Source organism: Helianthus annuus, chromosome 6 (assembly GCF_002127325.2).
Source record: "Helianthus annuus cultivar XRQ/B chromosome 6, HanXRQr2.0-SUNRISE, whole genome shotgun sequence".
NCBI lineage: Eukaryota > Viridiplantae > Streptophyta > Magnoliopsida > Asterales > Asteraceae > Helianthus > Helianthus annuus.
The window spans coordinates 109341525-109361007 of record NC_035438.2 but is presented as its reverse complement, the minus strand read 5'-3'; the positions used below and the strand labels follow the sequence as shown (position 1 = coordinate 109361007).

The following is a 19483-nucleotide window of genomic DNA, read 5'->3' as shown; positions in this document are numbered from 1 at the left end:
CTTTACTTTTTAGAGTTTTTTTTAGTATTTTTATTTAATTATATTTTTAGCCTATCATGCCAAAATCTATATTTACAAAAACCTATCTTGACAAAACCCATTACCCAAACCCCTTCATTTTGCCAACCCCCCCCCCCCCCCCCCTAAATAAAACATTAACTTCTTTGTTTATCATCAGACTTCTGCTTATCGTAAAACTTCACATGTAGATGAGCGATCATATGGTACAAAATGTGTTACAGCTTCTGGATTATTTCTATCAAATATGCTTCTGGATTATTTCTATCAAATATGCTTCTGGATTATTTCTATCAAATATTCCAATTTTAACATTTTTTATCTTAAACTTTAATACAACATATAGAGAAAATTAATTTAATAGTAACTTTCCACTGTTAACCCATGTCAACAATCTTTTTTTTGCAAACATTTGTATAAAAAGACTATTTTGGCCGAAGTTCGATGCCTTCCACAATAAACCCACTTATAAAGCCTTCATACTCCTCAAATGCCATCTCGACTTCACCTTCATTTTCACCGTCGTAGTAAAATTCACCTAATTTGACCTCTTTCCATCCGTCCTTCCTTTGTGCCCGTTTGCGAAGGCTCGTGCGTAACCATGGATTATGAAGCCAAACATCAGTTGACCCGTTCCATACCCCAAGAAAGTTTACACTTGTATGTGAAGGGTTTGAAAGTCCATATGAATCGCTAGTTGTTTGATACACAAGATATGCTACATATGTAGTCTTTCCGGAGAGCATCACACTTGCTATTTTGCCTCGGATATCAAGAGGCCAGGCATCTCTAGCTATGGCCACATCCTCAAACCTGTACATGGTAACATGTGTAAAAAATATTTGCTTGGATCATATTTGCATTTAGAAAAAATCACGAGGAAAACTAAAACAATCTACTAGAAAAAAGTAAAATCAAGGAGAAGAAAACATAATAAGAGAAATAAAAATAAAATCTAGATGAAAAAAGCATAAAAATAGAAGAAAAGGAAAAAATAAAAATCAAGGAGAAAAAAATCTTTAAAAATTTAAAAAAGAAAAAAAACAAGAAACATAAAATCTAGGGGAAAATCCTAAATTCCAAGACTAAAAATTAAAAATCTAGGAGAAAAACAAATCTGTAAATCAAGGAGAGAGAAAAAAACATAAAATCTAGGAGAAAAAAAAATACAAAGAAACATAAAATTTAGGGAAAAACATAAGGGGATACGGTGTGACGGGAAAGGACTCAGTGAGCGGAGTTGTCGAATGGGCATACTGCCGCCGACCCTCTTTCTTGCACGGTGATTGAGGTGGTTCGGTCATTGGTCACCGCTCGAGAAATACATGCTTTCCAACGGCTATATAGCCGCTTCCTTTTATTAAAATAAAAATAATAATTTGTTTTCTTTATTAAAATACCACTCTCATATTTTATTTTCTCTTAACTCAAAAACAATCACAACTAAACTACATACCTCACACACTATGGATAAACAAAACAAGGGGGATGCCAAGAAAAAAGGTTCAACTAGTCGAGGATCGAGTTCGAATCCGAGGGGATGCGTCTTGCAAATGAGGCGAGGCGGTTCGAGCGGTCCGAGTGCACCATTTCAACCCCCACTCGGGTATTCAACACACTCTCTACGTCAACTTTTTTTACTCCCAAGCTTCACAACCGAGTTTTTATAACGCTTAACCCCAACCTAATTTTCCGCCACAATTATTTTCACTCCCACAAGGTCCAACAACAGCGCACCCGACCGGTACAAATATTCCATGGAAGTGCAAAACTCATTCGACCCGTTCGCTTATACGAGCCCACCAATTCAATCACCAAGACAGAATGTAGAACGCTCGCTTTAGATCTACAATAACAATGAAGACGAAGATGTTGTCGCCGAAATGCAAAATTTGGACGAAGATAAAGATCTTGGTGGAGACGAAGAAGAATATGAAATTGAAGAGGAAGACAAAGATGTTGGTGAAGCAAATGAAGCGAAAGGCAAGGGAGGAAAGATGGAGAGACAAAATTGGACGAAAAACAAGAATAGGCCTTAGCCAAGGCATGGGTTCGTTGTTCTTTAAACAAGAAAAAAAGGCAATCAACAAAAATCGGAAGGTTTTTTGAGAAAAAATCTCGAGCATTACAACGCGACGGTCGGCGGAAGTACCCGAACCATTCATCAACTACGCTCAAAACGGGGACCTATGTTGACTACTTCAACAGTCTTTGGCATCAAGCGATATAATTTTTTTAACTTTATTTATTTGTATATATTTTTTATGACAATATTTATGTTTATATCTTTGGCAAAATGGATTTAAATAATCTCAACTTTCTCAAATTTGGCCGATAATAATCCCAACTCAGTTATTGGTCGATAATAATCCGAACTGGTCCACTTTTGGACATTATAGTCTGTGTTAAATATAGCTTAACGGAGTTAAGTTTTTTTCCGAATTATAAACTGATATTTTATGGCTTTTGATTAGAACAAGGATACGAGTTGATTGATATAAAATTTACCTCGAAATAATGCCCCAAAAGACGAAAACGGTGCTTCAATTCGGGTGTTTAAAATTTACCTCGAAATAATGCCCCAAAAGACGAAAACGGTGCTTCAATTCGGGTGTTTAAACTTCTAATTAACAAAAATCAAGCCGTTTGAAGCATCGCTTCGAGGTAAGTTTTACATAAATCGACTCGTATCCTTATTCTGATCAAAATCCATAAAACATCAGTTTGTAATTCGGAAAAAAGCTTAACTCCGTTAAGCTATTTTTAACGGCGGACTATTATCGGCCAAAAGTGGACCAGTTCGGATTATTATCGGCCAATAACTGAGTTTGGATTATTATCAGCCAAATTGAGAAAGCTAGGATTATTTAAATCCAGTCTGCCTATATTTTTTAAAGTTATATGTTTTTTATATCTTTAACTTTCTATTTTTCAACTTTATATAATTTTTATTTTTGTAGGATCGTTTACGTGGTAGCGGGGGTGACTATGTTGCGGTTATGAAACAAGCTTTAAAAGATTACCAATCAAAATATCTGATTGGTTTTCATCATGTTGAGGTGTGGGAGGTGGTTAGAAAACATGATAAATGGACCCCCGTACCATTGTTGGATGAAGAAAGAAGTAGTTCGGGCAAAAAATGAAAGTAATCGGATACGGGTAACTTGTAACGCCCAGCGTCCCTGCACTTTAGGAACTTGTCAAGACCTATGTTGTCAAAGACGCAAGGCGCAGGCGAGGCGCATCGGTCTCGCCCGGAGCCTAGGCGCAAGGCGCAAAAAAAAACGTGGGTTTTTTTAAGAAAAGCGCACGTAGAGAAAAAAAATATAAAAAATATCTTATGCTTTGATAATAAATAAGATTCCACATATAAAATTAAAAAAACTACTATATATATCATTTAAGATCATGTAACTAATAGTTTTGCACTCGTGAGGCAGTTTTGCACACACTCGGTTTCGTTTTTAATGGTCATTTGTGTTGTTTTACCTTTTTCCCTGCGCCTCAACAACGTTTTTCTGCGCCTAGGCGCGCGCTTTTTGCGCCTCAGCACCGTTTTTTCAAAAAAATCCCATTTTTGCGCCTAGGCTACCACCAGGCGCTATAGGTGCGCCTCGCTGCGCCCGAGCGCCTAGGCGCGCGCTTTTTGCGCTTTTGACAACATAGGTCAAGACTAGTCCCTGAAGTTTAACTCTTGTCTATAATTAGCCCCTAGTCTATGTGGTTTGTCTATTTCTTGAAATGTCTAAGACTATGTTGGGAATGCCTAATTCTATATGATTGAATGTCTAAATCAATGCTTAAATGTCTAATGCCTAATGTTGGAATGCCTAAATGAGGAACGTCTATGCATGGGATTGTCTAATTCTATATGACTAAAATGCCTATTCGGAATGTCTATATACTTGGAATGCCTAAATGTCTATACACTTGGAATGTCTAACTCTATGTGCTTGAAACGTCTAAACCTATATTGGAATGCCTAAATCTACATTTGGAATGTCTATATCTTGGGAATGCCTATATCTATATGCTGGGAATGCCTAAAGCTACGTTTGGAATGCCTAAATCTATTTGGTGCTTGACTCCTTAGACTCGTGAAACTTGATTCTTGGTTGAACGAGAGACTGGAGCCTTGTCACCGACGGAATCAATTAACCTTGAAAACTTTCGATGTGTATGCTATAATCTAGTTAATCTATTTCCTATACATAACGCAACGCCTAACCTAACGCGTAAAACGAATCAAGAAGTGGAACGCGGAAGGACGGATTAGCCAGAGTGGTCGTCCGATCGGATGACCACCCGATCGGATGACCACCCTATCCACCCTTTCCCCTTCTCTTCTCCCTCACACTATAAATAGAGGCTGTCACATTTGTCCTTCACTGATGTGACAGTTCCGCTCGACCCAGACGCACAAGCACGCTATTTTTTCATTTTCTCATCAATTTCGGTACGTTTCAAACTAAATCCTTGTACTTCCTTGATCTACACATCATTCTCTACGTGATTTTCACTCGAAAGCACACTTTTCACCGTGAAATCTCTCAGATCTGAGTTCTTGAGGGTGATGTCATCATAGTGGTTGTACAAACTACCATGTGATGTCATTCTGAGCAAGATCTAGCTCAGATCTAAGGCATTTCATACGTTTTTACATCAAATCCAAGCTAAATCTATACTTTGCATACAAAATATTGGTTAATTCTTCATCTTTCTTCAACTTTTGCTTTATTTTGGTAGAAACCAGATCCAAACAGGCTATAGGCTTGATGCATAGTCTAAAGTCGATTTAGATCTGAGCAATACCGGAGAAGACGAGCGTGAGACGGATTCTGACATAAGTTCGTTAATAGCGAACGACTCGTTGGACAGGGGTGATTCCCACCCGATCAAGACGGCCTGGTGCTAACGAACTTACTATTGTCACTATACGTGTCGTGCCGTCACCGTTAAAACTAGAAACTTAGAATTTTTGCAAAACATTGGTAAACTATCAATCTTGAAAGTCTAAACGGACAAGCCGTCCGATCAGACAGCCGCCCGGTCGAACAGCCATTCGGTTAGAATGTCAAGTCTATGTGCACTTACCCGAGTGGCAATCCGATCGGATTACCATCCGATCGGACAGCCACATTTGTATTTTCTTCTATATAAACTCACACTCGAGTGGCAGTCCGAGCGGATGACCATCCGATCGGACAGCCTCCTCTTTTCTCTTGCATCAAGTGGCCACCCGATCGGATGGCCATCCGATCGGGCAGCCATTTGTCACCTTACATCGCACATGCCATCCGACCGACCGGCCATCCGATCGGACAGCCCTTCGACCCGGTGACTGTTTTAGCACTTTATTCAATCTCGATACTCTGCCCGACTCTTACCCTATTGCAATCCAATTAGGCTAATCCTTAAAGAGCTCCCTTTGATCCAATAACAGTTGCGACTGTTAAGCAATCACTGTGAGTATACTCGATCCCCTTTTACTTTAAACTTTTGGGGTGTAATATGTATTCTATTAAACTAAATACTTTTGACAATCTATACTCTATCCTGTGTGTTTGTAAAAACTTGTGCATTCTAGTATTCTATTTGTGCTATGTGACGTTTAATCCAGGGTGTTTAGTTTCGCCTTAACAATAGTAGCGCTATAGGGGGTGCACCTCTCCCATTATTCTTCGGGGGTATTGTTAGGAGGATTCTAGTTTACCTTGAGTCTTGGGTAAACACTAAAGCATCGGGATACTTGGGCTATCACTGCGTGGACTGCGACACTAGCACGGCTGAAACTATTTTTATTGCTTACACTGTGGATATGAGTTGTTTTAATCTATTATTCTACTATCAAACTTGTATACTCGCCAATACTTTTGTATTGATATGTTAATACATGTTGCAGGTTGATAGGTAGTGATGGATCATGGAAATCAAGCTAGGGGAATGCATAGAAACGTCACCTAGTGAACTTAGAAACTTATTGAATAATTTGAACAATCTTTGTTATGTTTTGTACTTGGTGTTGATGTTGGATTTTGTTTAGACAAATTTATGAATGAAATCTATTAATCTCTATCGTCGCAATAGTGTTATGGAAATCTCATGAGTAATCTGAACGCCTAGTGCTCGCACCCCGATGTTTCCGCCATCGGTTGGGGTGTGACATAACTACCACACGGGTACACCTGGAACTGAATTCACTAGATCTATACTCGACATAAACGAAGACCTCTCACCAAGAAGACCACCTAAGAAACATAGGAAACCCGTAACAACGTCCAATAGCTAAACTGGTTTGTCCGAGAAGCTCGAACAATACAAACTTATGAAAGAAGCAAAACAACTAAATGAGATGGAGTTGCTAGAAATAAGAAACATACAAGAGGAAGACGCTATCGCGTTAGTTGCGGAACAACGCGATGTGGTGAGACAACTTTTGTATGATCGGGATTTGGAAATGTTACCATTCACTCTAGCCCGAAAACGCGAGATCGCAAAAAAATATAATCGATCATGCCCTTTCTAATTTTTAGTTTATGGTTTATGTTTTTATTTTCCTAGTTGTAAATTAATGTAATTTTATTTATTTTAATTTAATGTAATATCTGTTTTTTTATTTTAATGTATTTTTTTTAATTTAATGTAATGCGTTTTTTTGTATAAAGAGAAAAATAAAAAATAAATAAATGGACTATTCCCCACGAAGGGAACACCCCTTATGTTTAAGTGCAAAATGAGGAGTGCAGATGAGAGATGACATGACATGTAGTGATTGGCTGTGATGGAGAGGTTATCACTCCCCACGAGAAGAATACTCCTTACATCCTAAGATCACAAAGTGTGGGCGTGAAAATGTGACGTGGAAGGATAACCAAAAGTCAATATTAAAAACCCTATGCTCTCTCTCCTATAGGCGATTTCCTTGTTCTTCATGAATCCTAAGTTTTTCTTCGTGATCTTGTGTATAACAGTCTGTGATTAGAGGTTTGATCGCTCGAAACTCTATAACGAACTCGTTAGCACTAGGGATCGTTCAAGAATTAGGGTTTATTTCGTTTTCTTCTTGTTATCGCCGCTCTAGTTTTTGATTCAAGAACCCTGATTTATTAAACTGGTAGTCGTTGATTGCGGTTAACTGAGATTAACTTAGCTAGATTGATGCTCAGGTTTAATCAATTAAGGGTTCAGGTTTCAATCTAGGGTTTATAGGATTAGGGTTTTTTTCACTTTTGTCTTCGTGTTGTGTTCTGGTTGCGGCATTAGGGTTTTGGTTTGACGGGTGCATGGTTGTTTAATTATTCTGTTTTCACGTGAGAGTTGCTTGATTAGTTACGGATGATCGTTCCAAGCCTGGTGACAATGCTGCTAGTGATCGCGGTAAGCCGCCTGACTTGCTCAAGGGTTTTGCTAATAAACCGATAAACATAGATGGAGCTGATAACATGAGTGAACCTGTGGTTGAGGAGTTGTCTACACCTGGAACAGCACCAGTTCGTGGGATTGGTTTACGAGTAACTAATATTGAAGGTAACCCTTTGCTTCCCAGAAGAGGTATGTATTCTACGACGAATGCATCAATTTTGGATGGGTTGATGAGTATTTCCAAACCTGTGGAAAACTTTTTCGCTACTGGAGAGTCTTCCTCGATGGCTAATAACGGTGGCAAGGCTGGTATGGTTGACAATTCTCAAGGTTGTCCTCGGGGTAATGGGTCTGCTGCAAAGCCCATGTCATACGCTGATTCGGTAAGTGCCAATAATGTGAAAAAGGTCAATTTTCGGTCGTTTGCTAGTTCCGTTAATCAGGATGGTTGTGATGTTGTGTTGCCGAGAGAATCAGTTCGTATGGTACAAGATAAGTTGGCTAACACCCTTTATGGGTATTTTCTAGGGGATCGTGTTGCTTTTCCTGTGGTTGATTACTTTGTGCGGATGAATTGGAAAAAGTATGGATTACAAAAAACTATGATGAACGCCAACGATGTGTATTCTGGGAGACTTTAACACAGCTCTTAACATTGAAGATAGTTCTATGGACACGTCGTCAGTCTCTACAGGCATGAAGGATTTTCAGGATCGTGTGGATGATATTGAGGTTGTTGATATTAACCGCATGGGTATCCATTTTACATGGAGCCAAAAGCCAAATAATGGGATAGGGCTTCTAAAGAAAATTGATCGAGTTAAGGGCAATACACCCTTTGTTACCGATTTTCAGAATGCGGTTGCCGTTTTCAAGCCGTATAGACTTTCTGATCATTGCCCCTGTATTCTCTCGTTCCCGGAAGCTACTAAGGTGAAACCGAGGTCATTCAAGTTTGCAAATTTTCTGGTTTTCAAACCTGAGTTCTCGGAAATTGTTAAAAAAACGTGGGAATCTAATGTTAATGGTGTTCATCAATTCCGGTTGGTCAAGAAGCTTCGGTTGCTTAAAAACCCCCTTCGTTCGATGTTATTCAAACAAGGAAATCTTCACAAAAAGGTGGAAGCTCTTCGCATGAAACTTGATGAGATTCAACTAAACATTGATCGTGATCCGTCTAATGTTAAGCTACGGGCTTCTCAGACGTTGATTAACCGTGAATTCCAAGAGGCGTCGTTGGACGAGGAGCGATTTCTGAAACAAAAGTCCAAGGTTGATTGGTTAAGAGCGGGGGATTCAAACTCTGCTTTTTTCCACTCATCTCTAAAGATTAGAAATCATTGTAGTCGAATTGACGGGATAAAGGATTCGGATGGTAATCTTTATGAAGGAGATTCGGTTCTTCAAGCTTTTGTAAATCACTATGAGAAATTTTTCGGTACCAAAGGGGATATTTCTCTTACTCCGGCTCCTGATTTATTCTCTAAGGTTCTATCTCCACAAACAGCTTCTCATATGATCCGTCAAGTCACGGCGGAGGAAGTCAAGAAGGCGATGTTTTCCATTGGGATTGACAAAGCTCCGGGTCCGGATGGATATACAGCGGCGTTTTTCAAGAGTGCTTGGCCTATTGTCGGTAATGATGTTACGAGTGCCATTATTGATTTCTTTGAAACAGGAAAGCTTCTTCGGGAATTGAATCACACGACTATAGTGCTTATTCCGAAATGTCCTACCCCTTCGGCTGTCACGGACTACCGACCGATTGCTTGCTGTAATGTCCTATATAAATGTATTAGTAAGATTGTTGCTAATAGAATCAAAGGCGTGCTGAATGACATTGTTAGCGTTAATCAATCGGCGTTTGTTCCAGGCCGGAGAATCTCTGATAATATTATGCTCACTCAAGAATTAATGCATAATTACCATCGACATGTTGGTCCTCCACGGTGTGCTTTTAAGGTAGATATCCAAAAAGCGTATGATACTGTTGATTGGGGATTTCTAAAGAATGTTTTGTATGGGTTCGGTTTTCACAGGAAGATGGTAGATTGGATCATGCTTTGTGTCTCGACGGTTTCGTTTTCGATTTGTGTTAATGGTTCGGTGCACGGGTCCTTCAAGGGTAACCGAGGCTTAAGGCAAGGAGACCCGATATCTCCTTACCTTTTTACCTTAGTCATGGAAGTTCTAACGACCATTCTTTAGCACACGGTTCGTCTTGATTCTTCGTTCAGATTTCATAATAAGTGTGAAAGGCAACAGATTATCAACCTTTGTTTTGCGGATGATCTATTCATTTTTGCTAGAGGTGATGTCAGTTCGGCAAGATGTATTATGACATCTCTATCTAAGTTTACGAAGATGTCGGGGTTAGTGCCTAGTAACCAGAAAAGCACGATTTTCTTTTGTAATGTAAATGACCATGTTAAAGATGCTATTCTGGCTCTTATGCCTTTTGTGGAAGGGAAACTGCCTGTCAGATATCTTGGTGTGCCTCTAATCTCCTCCAGAATTGGGTACAATGATTGTCGAGTGCTTGTGGAGAAACTAGAGAAACGGATCGCGAACTGGAAAAATAAGTTGCTATCATTTGCTGGTAGACTACAACTTATTATTTCAGTCCTCTCTTCTTTGCATATTTATTGGGCGTCCGTTTTTATATTGCCGGTTCGGATTATTAACGAGCTCGAAGCTAAGATGCGTAACTTTCTTTGGTCTCAAGGATCATCGTTTTCTAAGGGTAAATGAAAAGTATCTTGGAAGACTGTTTGTACTCCGAAATATGAAGGGGGATTGGGCATTAGGCGAATTGGAGATATGAACAAGGCTCTCATGGCGTTTCACATTTGGAGCATTGTCTCTAAGAGAGATTCTCTATGGGTAGAATGGGTGCAGAGTTATCGGCTGAAAGGAAAGAGTTTTTGGGTTTGTAAAACTCCTGCGAATTGTTGTTCGTCTTGGAGAAATATAATTCATATGCGTCCTCTTATAAGGAAACATGTTTGGTCGGAGCTAGGAGATGGTGCTTCGACTTCAGCCTGGTTCGATTTCTGGTGTGACCTAGGACCGCTCGGTGATTTTCTAACACCTAGAACCATTACCGATGCGGACTTTAGGCTGGATAATTCGGTGGCTAATATTTACTCTCATGGTTATTGGAATTGGCCTATGGCTTGGAGAGATACTTATCCGGTGTTAATTCAATTAGACGAAGTGCAACTAAATCCGACAAAGCATGATAAATTATTATGGAAGGATGATAGTGATCTAGACGAATTCTCTTCCTCGCGTGTGTGGAATTCGGTGAGGTATAAGGAGCCGGATGTTAATTGGTGTAATATTGTGTGGTTTTCACAATGTATTCCTCGGCATGCGTTTATGATGTGGTTGGTTGTTAAAGGTAAACTCCTAACTCAAGACAAAATTCTAAATTGGGATTTATCGAGACGGAAGAACATGAACATGATGTGTTGCCTGTTGTGCTTCGAGAATTTTGACTCGCATCCTCACCTGTTTTTTGAATGTAAGTATTCGACTCAAGTTTGGTTTAGAGCGAGGCAGAGGGTAGCCATGATGCCTATTTCACCGAAATGGAGGGATATTGTCGACTGGTTACTGGTCCGTGCTAGATCAAAGTCGGCTCTGATTTATGTTGCTAAACTCATAGTTGTGGCTTCTACTTACTTTATTTGGCAAGAAAGGAATGCTCGGTTATTCAAAAATCAGTTGAGGCCTCCGGAGCAGCTTAGTGAGATTATAATAAACACGGTAAGATACAAGTTGATGGGAGCAAAACTGAAAAACACGGCTAGTGTGCGGAAACTTCTTCAAGAGTGGGAGATTCATGGGGTTGTCGTCGATGATGATGGCGGTTGATTAGCAGTTTTGTGTTTATTTTTTCTAGAGTTTAGTCTAGTTTGTTTTCAATGTTTTCCGGTATTGGGTGTATTCTTGGATTGTTCGTGTTTTACTTTCATGGGGCCTGTCCCATGATTGAACTAGTGTAGACTCCCTACACTACTTGTTTTATTTGGTTGTGAATATACAGAATCACCGGAGTAACCCTTTACCAAAAAAAAAAAAAAATGTGACGTGGAAGGCCTTCCACACCAGGCACACTACCCCGCGTGTGGTGTGAAGGGTGACATTGTGGGTGGGGCTTGAGAATCTCCACCAGTGTGAAGGGTAATTTTGTTGGTGATGTGGCGTGAGTTGATTGATGGGTTGTGATAGGAGATTTGTGATTGGTGAGTTTTTTTTTTAACAAAAGGTGGGGCCCTTTCCACGCCCAACACCACATCGTGCTTTTTTTACAACGCATCTTTACTGAAGTGGTTACCACATGACGTTTTATGCTCTATCACATTTTTATATTCTAATATCTATGACGAAGAAATTAAATGGAGAAAACACATAAAATCTAGAATCCATGGAGGAAAAAATATTAAAATCATGGAGGAAAAATTATAAAATAACATCTCGTGGGGAGGTATACCTTGATTCGGGTAGATGTCCCCATTCCAAAGTATTGTCAGCAGCCTCATCCTCATCCTCACCCATGTAAAATATTAAGTCCTTTGCCCCCAACATGTAGCACTTTTTTCCACTTTTCTTCTCTAGCTTGAAGCCCTGCTTATTTAACGTATTAATACTTTCGTTGATTAACAATTAATTAAATTCTAAAGCTTTTAATGAATCATGCAACGGCCAATTTTTTGATACGTGGATTTATCCACAACGACGTTGCCATGTGTGCATATCATGCATCGTGGGCTACTACAACTAGGTCACTACATGTAATTATTTTTTAGAAAGTGAAGTGAAAGGTGTGAAGAAAATGACAAGTTTAGATGAGTATTTATAGTGATCAAGAGTTGATGAGAATGAGACAAGTGTCCCTGGAGTTCTAAGAGATGAATTAGTGGCAGGTGGTTATGTGTCAAGACCAGAGTTAATGGTGGCAACAATGAAGAGATGTGGCTAAAGATGAAGAAGGCTGTTGTCCAGCACAAAATCTGACTGTCAGCATAGCCCTTGAGAACCTCAAGGAGATCTTAATACGGTCCGCATAAGGTCCCAGCGCGCAGACCATTTTAGACTCCCTTACGGACCGCAAGTTTAGAATATGGTCAAGAACCTTCAGCGGGCCAAACTTTTCCTTTTCAACACTTTTAACCTCTCAACTCTTTTCAATGCCCTTTTTTTAATAATTATACCCTTATCCTTCAACAATGTGAATTATGTGGAGGGTTTTTAGGATATGTGTCACGTTAAGAGTTGATTGGGAAATATCAGGTTAAGATTCGATTGGGAAATATCAGGTTGTTAGAATAAGTACTTTAGAGGTGTTGTACTACGCAAGCTCGAACTCGGGTTCTTTAAAAAAAAATTGTTTTTACCATTGTACATGAGCTCCGGTTTTTACCAATCCTATCTATGCTACATCTAGAGCAACTCATCATGTTTATATCCTTAATTAGTTTGACACAAATAGTGATTTCATTTACTATTAGGTGTAGCTTTTGAACGTTAGGCCGGTCTTATAGCACAAGTAACTTAAGTTTGAGGTTAGACCCTCACTTAAAAAATTATATATGCTAATTATTAATATTAGTACAAACTTAATTACTTTGGTGTAAATAACTCTCTTTAGATTTTTACTTGGTTCAAGCCCAAATAAAGGAGTATGGTAATGATGGATATATGGTCTTAAAATTTCATTTCGCCTTTATCCTACAAAAAGGTTGGACGACATGTTTGAACAAGTTCATTTAAACAAGTATCGGTGTCGTGCAAATGATTCGTTGCATACTAAAAATATTTATTAAGGAAACAAAGTAACGTATTGCAAGGTTGATTGATTTACCAAATAACCACGGTCGAGGAGGATATACGACTCTGATAAGTGGCGGTAGAGTTGTTTTTTAGAGCCAAAAACCACCGGAGCAGCTGCCCTCGCAATAACTTCACGGTAATCTGGCGGAAGAAAGCGCTCCCAAACGGGGTCTGAGTCCGCTGCTGATTTGAATGCTTTGGTGATGCCGGCAGCACTGCATACATCGCGAGGTGAAGTAATTGATAGTATTTCCGACAAGCAGCCTTCTGGCAGGACCGAGAGTGTTGTCAGTTTGTTCATTTCTATCGACAACAGGCAAAAAGAGGTTTCTTCAATGAAATAAATAGTAACTAAATTAGAAACTTCCCTAGCACGACCAAGACCCAAACATAATAAAAAATTAAAATATTATTTATCTTTAAACAATCTTTCAACGTACGCTTTGTGTACCAGGGACGAAATTAGAAATTTGCAACTAGGGGGTTTTAATAGACTTTGAGGGAATATCATTTGACTAGCTATTGACATGAAGAATATTGGAAAATGGTCATTATTTTTATAATTATCCTTTGGATTTTGATTAAACATTATATTTTGGTCATGGACACTTCGAGTCAGACCGGCTAGTGATGGGAAAAACGCGCAACCCGGTCATAAACGATAAACTATAACGCGGAAGCAAACTTCGTTTGACCAAATACTCGAATGAACCAACGAGAAAACATCAATCTCTGGAACGTATCTATCTTCACAAAACACCCAATAATAGAGTTCACAATTTTTCTCTTGCGTTGACGACTACTAATTGAAGGAACACAAGAAAAACCCTTTTATTAATTCTTCTCGTCTGTAGCGTCTTCAAAGTCGGCAGAATAATATTGACCACAATTACCCTACTTTTATTACTTGCAAGAGAATACACCAAGCCCACAAAACACACCACCACATTTCTTTCTTGAATTCTTTCTTTGTGTAAAATTTATACAGATCTAACTAAAACACAACAGAAATACACAAAACACCAGAAATAGTGACAAAATCGGTGACAAAAACTTTATTGATTATCCAACCCAAAAACAACCCAACCAAACCCTAGATCTCAAAAGTATGAGATCCTGAGAATACAAAGTACAGGTTCAACAGATTGAAAAGATTTGTTGAACATAAACTTCAAAATACAGAAAGATACAAGAAATACAAAAGGATATACACGAAGAGATTAACACAATCTCTTATACAACAACGATCTCAACACAGAGATCTAAACCACAAGCAGATTATCACTCCAGAGGATGATCTTCAACACCAGATGCCGTATACGAATAACACTGAAAGAGAACAAGTGAAAACCCTAGAAAATATCAGTTGCAACTGAACTCTTCTTCTCTCTCTTCCTTTATATAGCTGGCAAGATAAAGACTTTACAACCAACCCTTAGACTTTCCAGAAGTTACAGATAAGCCCCTTGGCCCATAACAACTTAACCAGAAATAAGATGTAACAAACCGACCACATCAAACAGACCCAATAGCCCAATAAGATATAGCCCAAGACCAACAGATAAAATAATCCAATATGTGAGCATATGAAATTACAACCTTTCAACATCCCCCCATGATTTCATACTGGAAACATATCATATAAACCTAACTTCTCACATAACAAACTATGTTGCATTAGATTTAACCCTTTTGTAAAAATGTCTGCTAACTGTTCATCAGTAGCAATTTTATATGGTTCAGTAATGCCACTTGCAATTTTTTCTCGCAAAAAATGCAAGTCTAATTCAAAGTGTTTTGTTCGTTCATGAAAAACAGGATTTAAAGAGATGGATATAGCAGACTTGCTATCACAAAACAATTTTATTGGCAAAGTACAACTTAACTTCAACTCATACAAGACATTCTTTATCCACATTACCTCACATGTAGCTGAGCACATCGCTCAGTACTCAGCCTCTGCTGTGGACCTAGCTACAATACCTTGTTTCTTGCTTTTCCAAGAAACAAGTGTATCTCCAATAAATACTCCAAATCCAGTCACGGATTTTCTAGTTTTGGTACACTTTGCCCAATCTGAATCAACATAGCATGAAATATCAAAACTACCTGTTTTTCTGAACATAACACCCTTCCCTGGACACTGCTTTAAATACCTCAACAACCTTAAAGCTATATCCAAGTGTGATTGACAAGGTTTATGCATGTATTGACTCAAATACTGAACAACATAACATATGTCTGGGCGAGTTAATGACAAGTATATCAACTTGCCTATTAACTTTTGAAACCCAGTCACATTTTCAAGAAAATTTTTATCTTTATCAGTTTTAGCTGTAACAACATGTGACTGTTCAATAGGGGTTCCAACAGGCTTACAACCTAAATATCCAAACTCAGCAAGAAGCTCCAGGCAATACTTTCTTTGGGACAAGCAAATAGAATCATTTGAATATAACACCTCAATACCAAGAAAGTATTTCAACAATCCTAAATCTTTAATTTGAAAATTATCACTTAAACACTTTTTGACAACTTCAATTTCAGAAGAACTGTTTCCAGTAATGACAATATCATCAACATATACTAACAGAATAACAACAACATCATTCTTATTCAAAATAAACAAAGAATGGTCACATAGGCTTTGAACAAATCCCATATTTAATATAACAGAAGTTAATTTTTCATTCCACTTTCTTGGAGCTTGTTTAAGTCCATAAAGGGACTTAACAAGTTTACAAACTCTATTCTTATCACTATTATAATATCCTTGTGGTAAACTCATATATACCTCTTCTGACAAAGACCCATACAAGAATGCATTATTTATATCAAGTTGATATAATGGCCAACCACTATTTACAGCAACTTTTAATACAATTCTGACAGTAACCATTTTAACCACTGGTGAAAAAGTTTCACCAAAGTCAATACCTTCCCTTTGGTTAAACCCTTTAGCAACTAACCTTGCTTTATACCTCTCAATTTCACCACTAGCCTTATACTTTATTTTATACACCCATTTACAGCCAATAGGCTTTCTACCCTTAGGTAAATCCACAATTTCCCAAGTTTTATTCCTAAGGAGAGCCTCCATTTCATTATTCATAGCTTCGATCCACCTAGGATCTTTAACAGCCTCACTATATGAACTAGGCTCAGTAGACTTATTCAGAGAGGTAACTAAACACAAATTATCACCAGATAAATTTGCATAATTCACAACTTTTTCAATACCATACTTTACCCTACCTTCGACAACAAAATCATCAAATTTCTTTGGAAAAGATACTTTCCTAGAAGATTGCCTAATCGACTGTCCCTCAGATAGGTTGGTCTCATCATGTGATACTACAGTGTCCTCTGCCCTGCCATTGTTACCCGAACTACTACTACCTAACTGCCCACTCTCAGAATGAATATTCTCAACATCTTGGGCAGTGGCAGATGTAGAGGGTGACACTGGCTGCTGATCATCACTGTAGTGATCTTGAGCACCAGTTGTACCCTCTTCATCATTGGGAACATTAGGAACTTCAGACACACTTGTTTCAGTAAAGTCAAAAAAATTTCTATGATTTAAATCCGTTTTATTTACCAGCTCTTGACTTTTATCCAAATTAGACTTAAAAGGGTACACATCTTCATAAAACTTCACATCTCTAGAAAAAAACACTTTTCTATTATCTAAATTCAGCAATTTGTATCCCTTTTTTAAATTTGAATAGCCAATAAAAACACACTTATCAGCATGATAAGTAAGTTTATCAGTTTCAGACAACACTGTACTAAAACAAAGACATCCAAAGTTCCTTAAGTGATCAAATGAGGGCTTAAAACCATACACTATTTCATAAGGACTTTTACCACCTAACACAGAAGAGGGTAACCTGTTGATTAAGTAAACAACAGTTAAAATACAATCAGACCAGTACTTTAAAGGCAAACTACTTTGAAACATTAAAGCTCTAGCTGTGTTCAAAAGATGTCTGTGTTTCCTTTCCACCACACCGTTTTGTTGTGGTGTGTAAGAACACGACGTTTGATGTAATATACCTTTGTTTTTACAAAACACACTCATTTGACTATTCACAAACTCAGTTCCATTATCACTTCAAAAAATCTTGATTTTTTTCTCAAATTGAGTTAAAATAAGTTCATAAAAACTACAAAGATTTTCAAAGACTTCTGTTTTGCTTGTTAACATATAACACCAAACAGTTCTTGAAAAATCATCAACAACGGTTAGAAAATATTTGAACCCTTCATAACTTGTAACTTTATATGGACCCCATATATCAAGATGAACTAACTCTCCTATAGACTTAGACTTATGTTCACTTAGAAGAAAAGGAACACGAACTTGTTTAGCCCTATGACATACTTCACAAACACCATGATCAATACTTTTAACACCAAACTTATCTTTTAACACAGCTAGCACTTGGTCAGAGGGATGACCCAATCTACTATGCCATAAACTAGACTTAATAAAACTATTAAAACAAACATTTACAGAATTACCATATTTTCCAACAAAATATAGACCACTATCTTGACTACCAGTCACCAGGATTCTCCTTGATTTGGAATCCTGTAACACACAACTATCCTCTTTAAACACAACATCAATATTATTATCTTTAGCTAGCCTATGAACAGACAACAAGTTGACATGATACCCTGGGACATAGAAAACATCTTTTAAAATAACATCATCCATTAATTTGACATTACCAATCTTTAAAACTTTAACATTTGTTCCATTAGGATGGCCAACTTTAATATCAAATTCAGAAACATCAACAGCATTAAACAATTCTTTATCACTATTTATCATGTGTTGACTTGCCCCAGAGTCAACAATCCAACTAAAGAAATTTCCAAACAACACAGAACTTGAACAACTAACACAATTATTCATTATAACTGACTCACCTCCTACACCTGAAGGCTCTACTCCAGATTTATCACCAACTAAACTTAGCAGTTTTGCAATCTGCTCTGGTGTAAAAGGTAGACCAGAGGTTGAAACACTAGCAGAAGATCCAACCACTGCATTTGACTTATTTGATCCACCAGTTTTACCAGACATGTTATTAGACTTTTTCCTAAACCCTGGTGGATAGCCAATTAACTCAAAGCATCTATCAATAGTATGACCAATCATGTTACAATGTGTACACTTCAAATTTGGATTAGGTCCTCTTTGATTAGTTGTCTTTTTCTTAGACTCAAAAGACTGATTTGGTTTAGACACAAACGATACATTCTGTCCTTTTGACCCATTACTAGACAATCTATGTGATTCCTCCCTAGAAACCACAGAATAAGCAACCTTGACAGATGGAAATACTTCTCTGGTTAAAAGATTTGTTCTAACTGGTTGATACACATCATCTAACCCCATTAGAAATTGCATTAGTTTGATTAACATAGAAAAATCATTGTAATCTTTTGCTGCTTTACAAGAACATGTGGGCAATTGAAGCATAGCATCAAACTGTTTCCACATAGTAGTTAATCTATTATAATAATCAGCCACAGTAGAACCATTTTGAGAGATACAATTAATTTTTTTGAACAAATCATAAACCACAGAACCATCTATCTTGTCATAGGTTTCTTTTAGATCCTCCCAAACCTCTGAAGCAAGACTAGAAAAAACTTGACCTAAGAAAAGTTCCTCAGACACAGAATTTAACAGCCAAGTTAACACCACAGAATTACACCTATCCCATTGACTAGCAAGCACAAGATCCTCTGTGGATCTCTCACATTTCCCATTAACAAACCCAAACTTATTTTTAGCTTCTAAAGCTAACTTCATAGAAGTTGACCACACAGAATAGTTCTCAGTACCTTTTAGTTTAACACTAACAATAGTTAAGGCACTAGAATCACTAGGATGAAGATACAAAGGATCTCCAATATCTAACTTGCTAATCAAAGTCTGAGATGTACTAGCATTCGGATCAGCATCAACCATGATAACACACAAGATCAAGAAAATATCACACTACAACAAGAAGACAGATAATACACACACACAAAGCAACAGACAAATCAGAAATACAACACACTATGGCGAAGCTGTATCAGTGTCCAGATTTCAGGTTCATCACTTATAGTGCCTGAACAAGTCTTAATACAGGAGCCAAACCCTAAAAGAGAAAAACACAACGACAGACAATCAAAGAACAAACAATAACAAACAACAATGGTGCCGGTCCTCACTACCCCGACTTCAACTAATCAACCA

General features: G+C 37.9%; 1 protein-coding gene across 1 annotated transcript; it reads right to left on the bottom strand.

Moving 5' to 3' along the window:
* Nucleotides 1-279: 279 nt before the first annotated feature.
* On the bottom strand, nt 280-14580 carry LOC110865823 (F-box protein At2g02240). The gene is made up of 3 exons (XM_022115142.2): nt 13250-14580; nt 11879-12012; nt 280-831 (listed from the first exon to the last, which is right to left on the bottom strand). Exons 1-3 carry the CDS (start codon nt 13517-13519, stop codon nt 444-446), a joined length of 792 nt encoding a protein of 263 aa, XP_021970834.1. The 5' UTR covers nt 13520-14580; the 3' UTR covers nt 280-443.
* Nucleotides 14581-19483: the final 4903 nt, after the last annotated feature.

What these genes read in the sequence shown, in the direction of transcription:
- LOC110865823 (XM_022115142.2), bottom strand. Translation starts at nt 13,519, where the DNA reads ATGAACAAACTGACAACACTCTCGGTCCTGCCAGAAGGCTGCTTGTCG. An exon ending in TCCTCGACCGTGGTTATTTG is followed by an intron (nt 12,013 to 13,249) that starts GTAAATCAATCA and finishes TTAAATAAGCAG; the next exon opens with GGCTTCAAGCTAGAGAAGAA. An exon ending in GGACATCTACCCGAATCAAG is followed by an intron (nt 832 to 11,878) that starts GTATACCTCCCC and finishes TACCATGTACAG; the next exon opens with GTTTGAGGATGTGGCCATAG.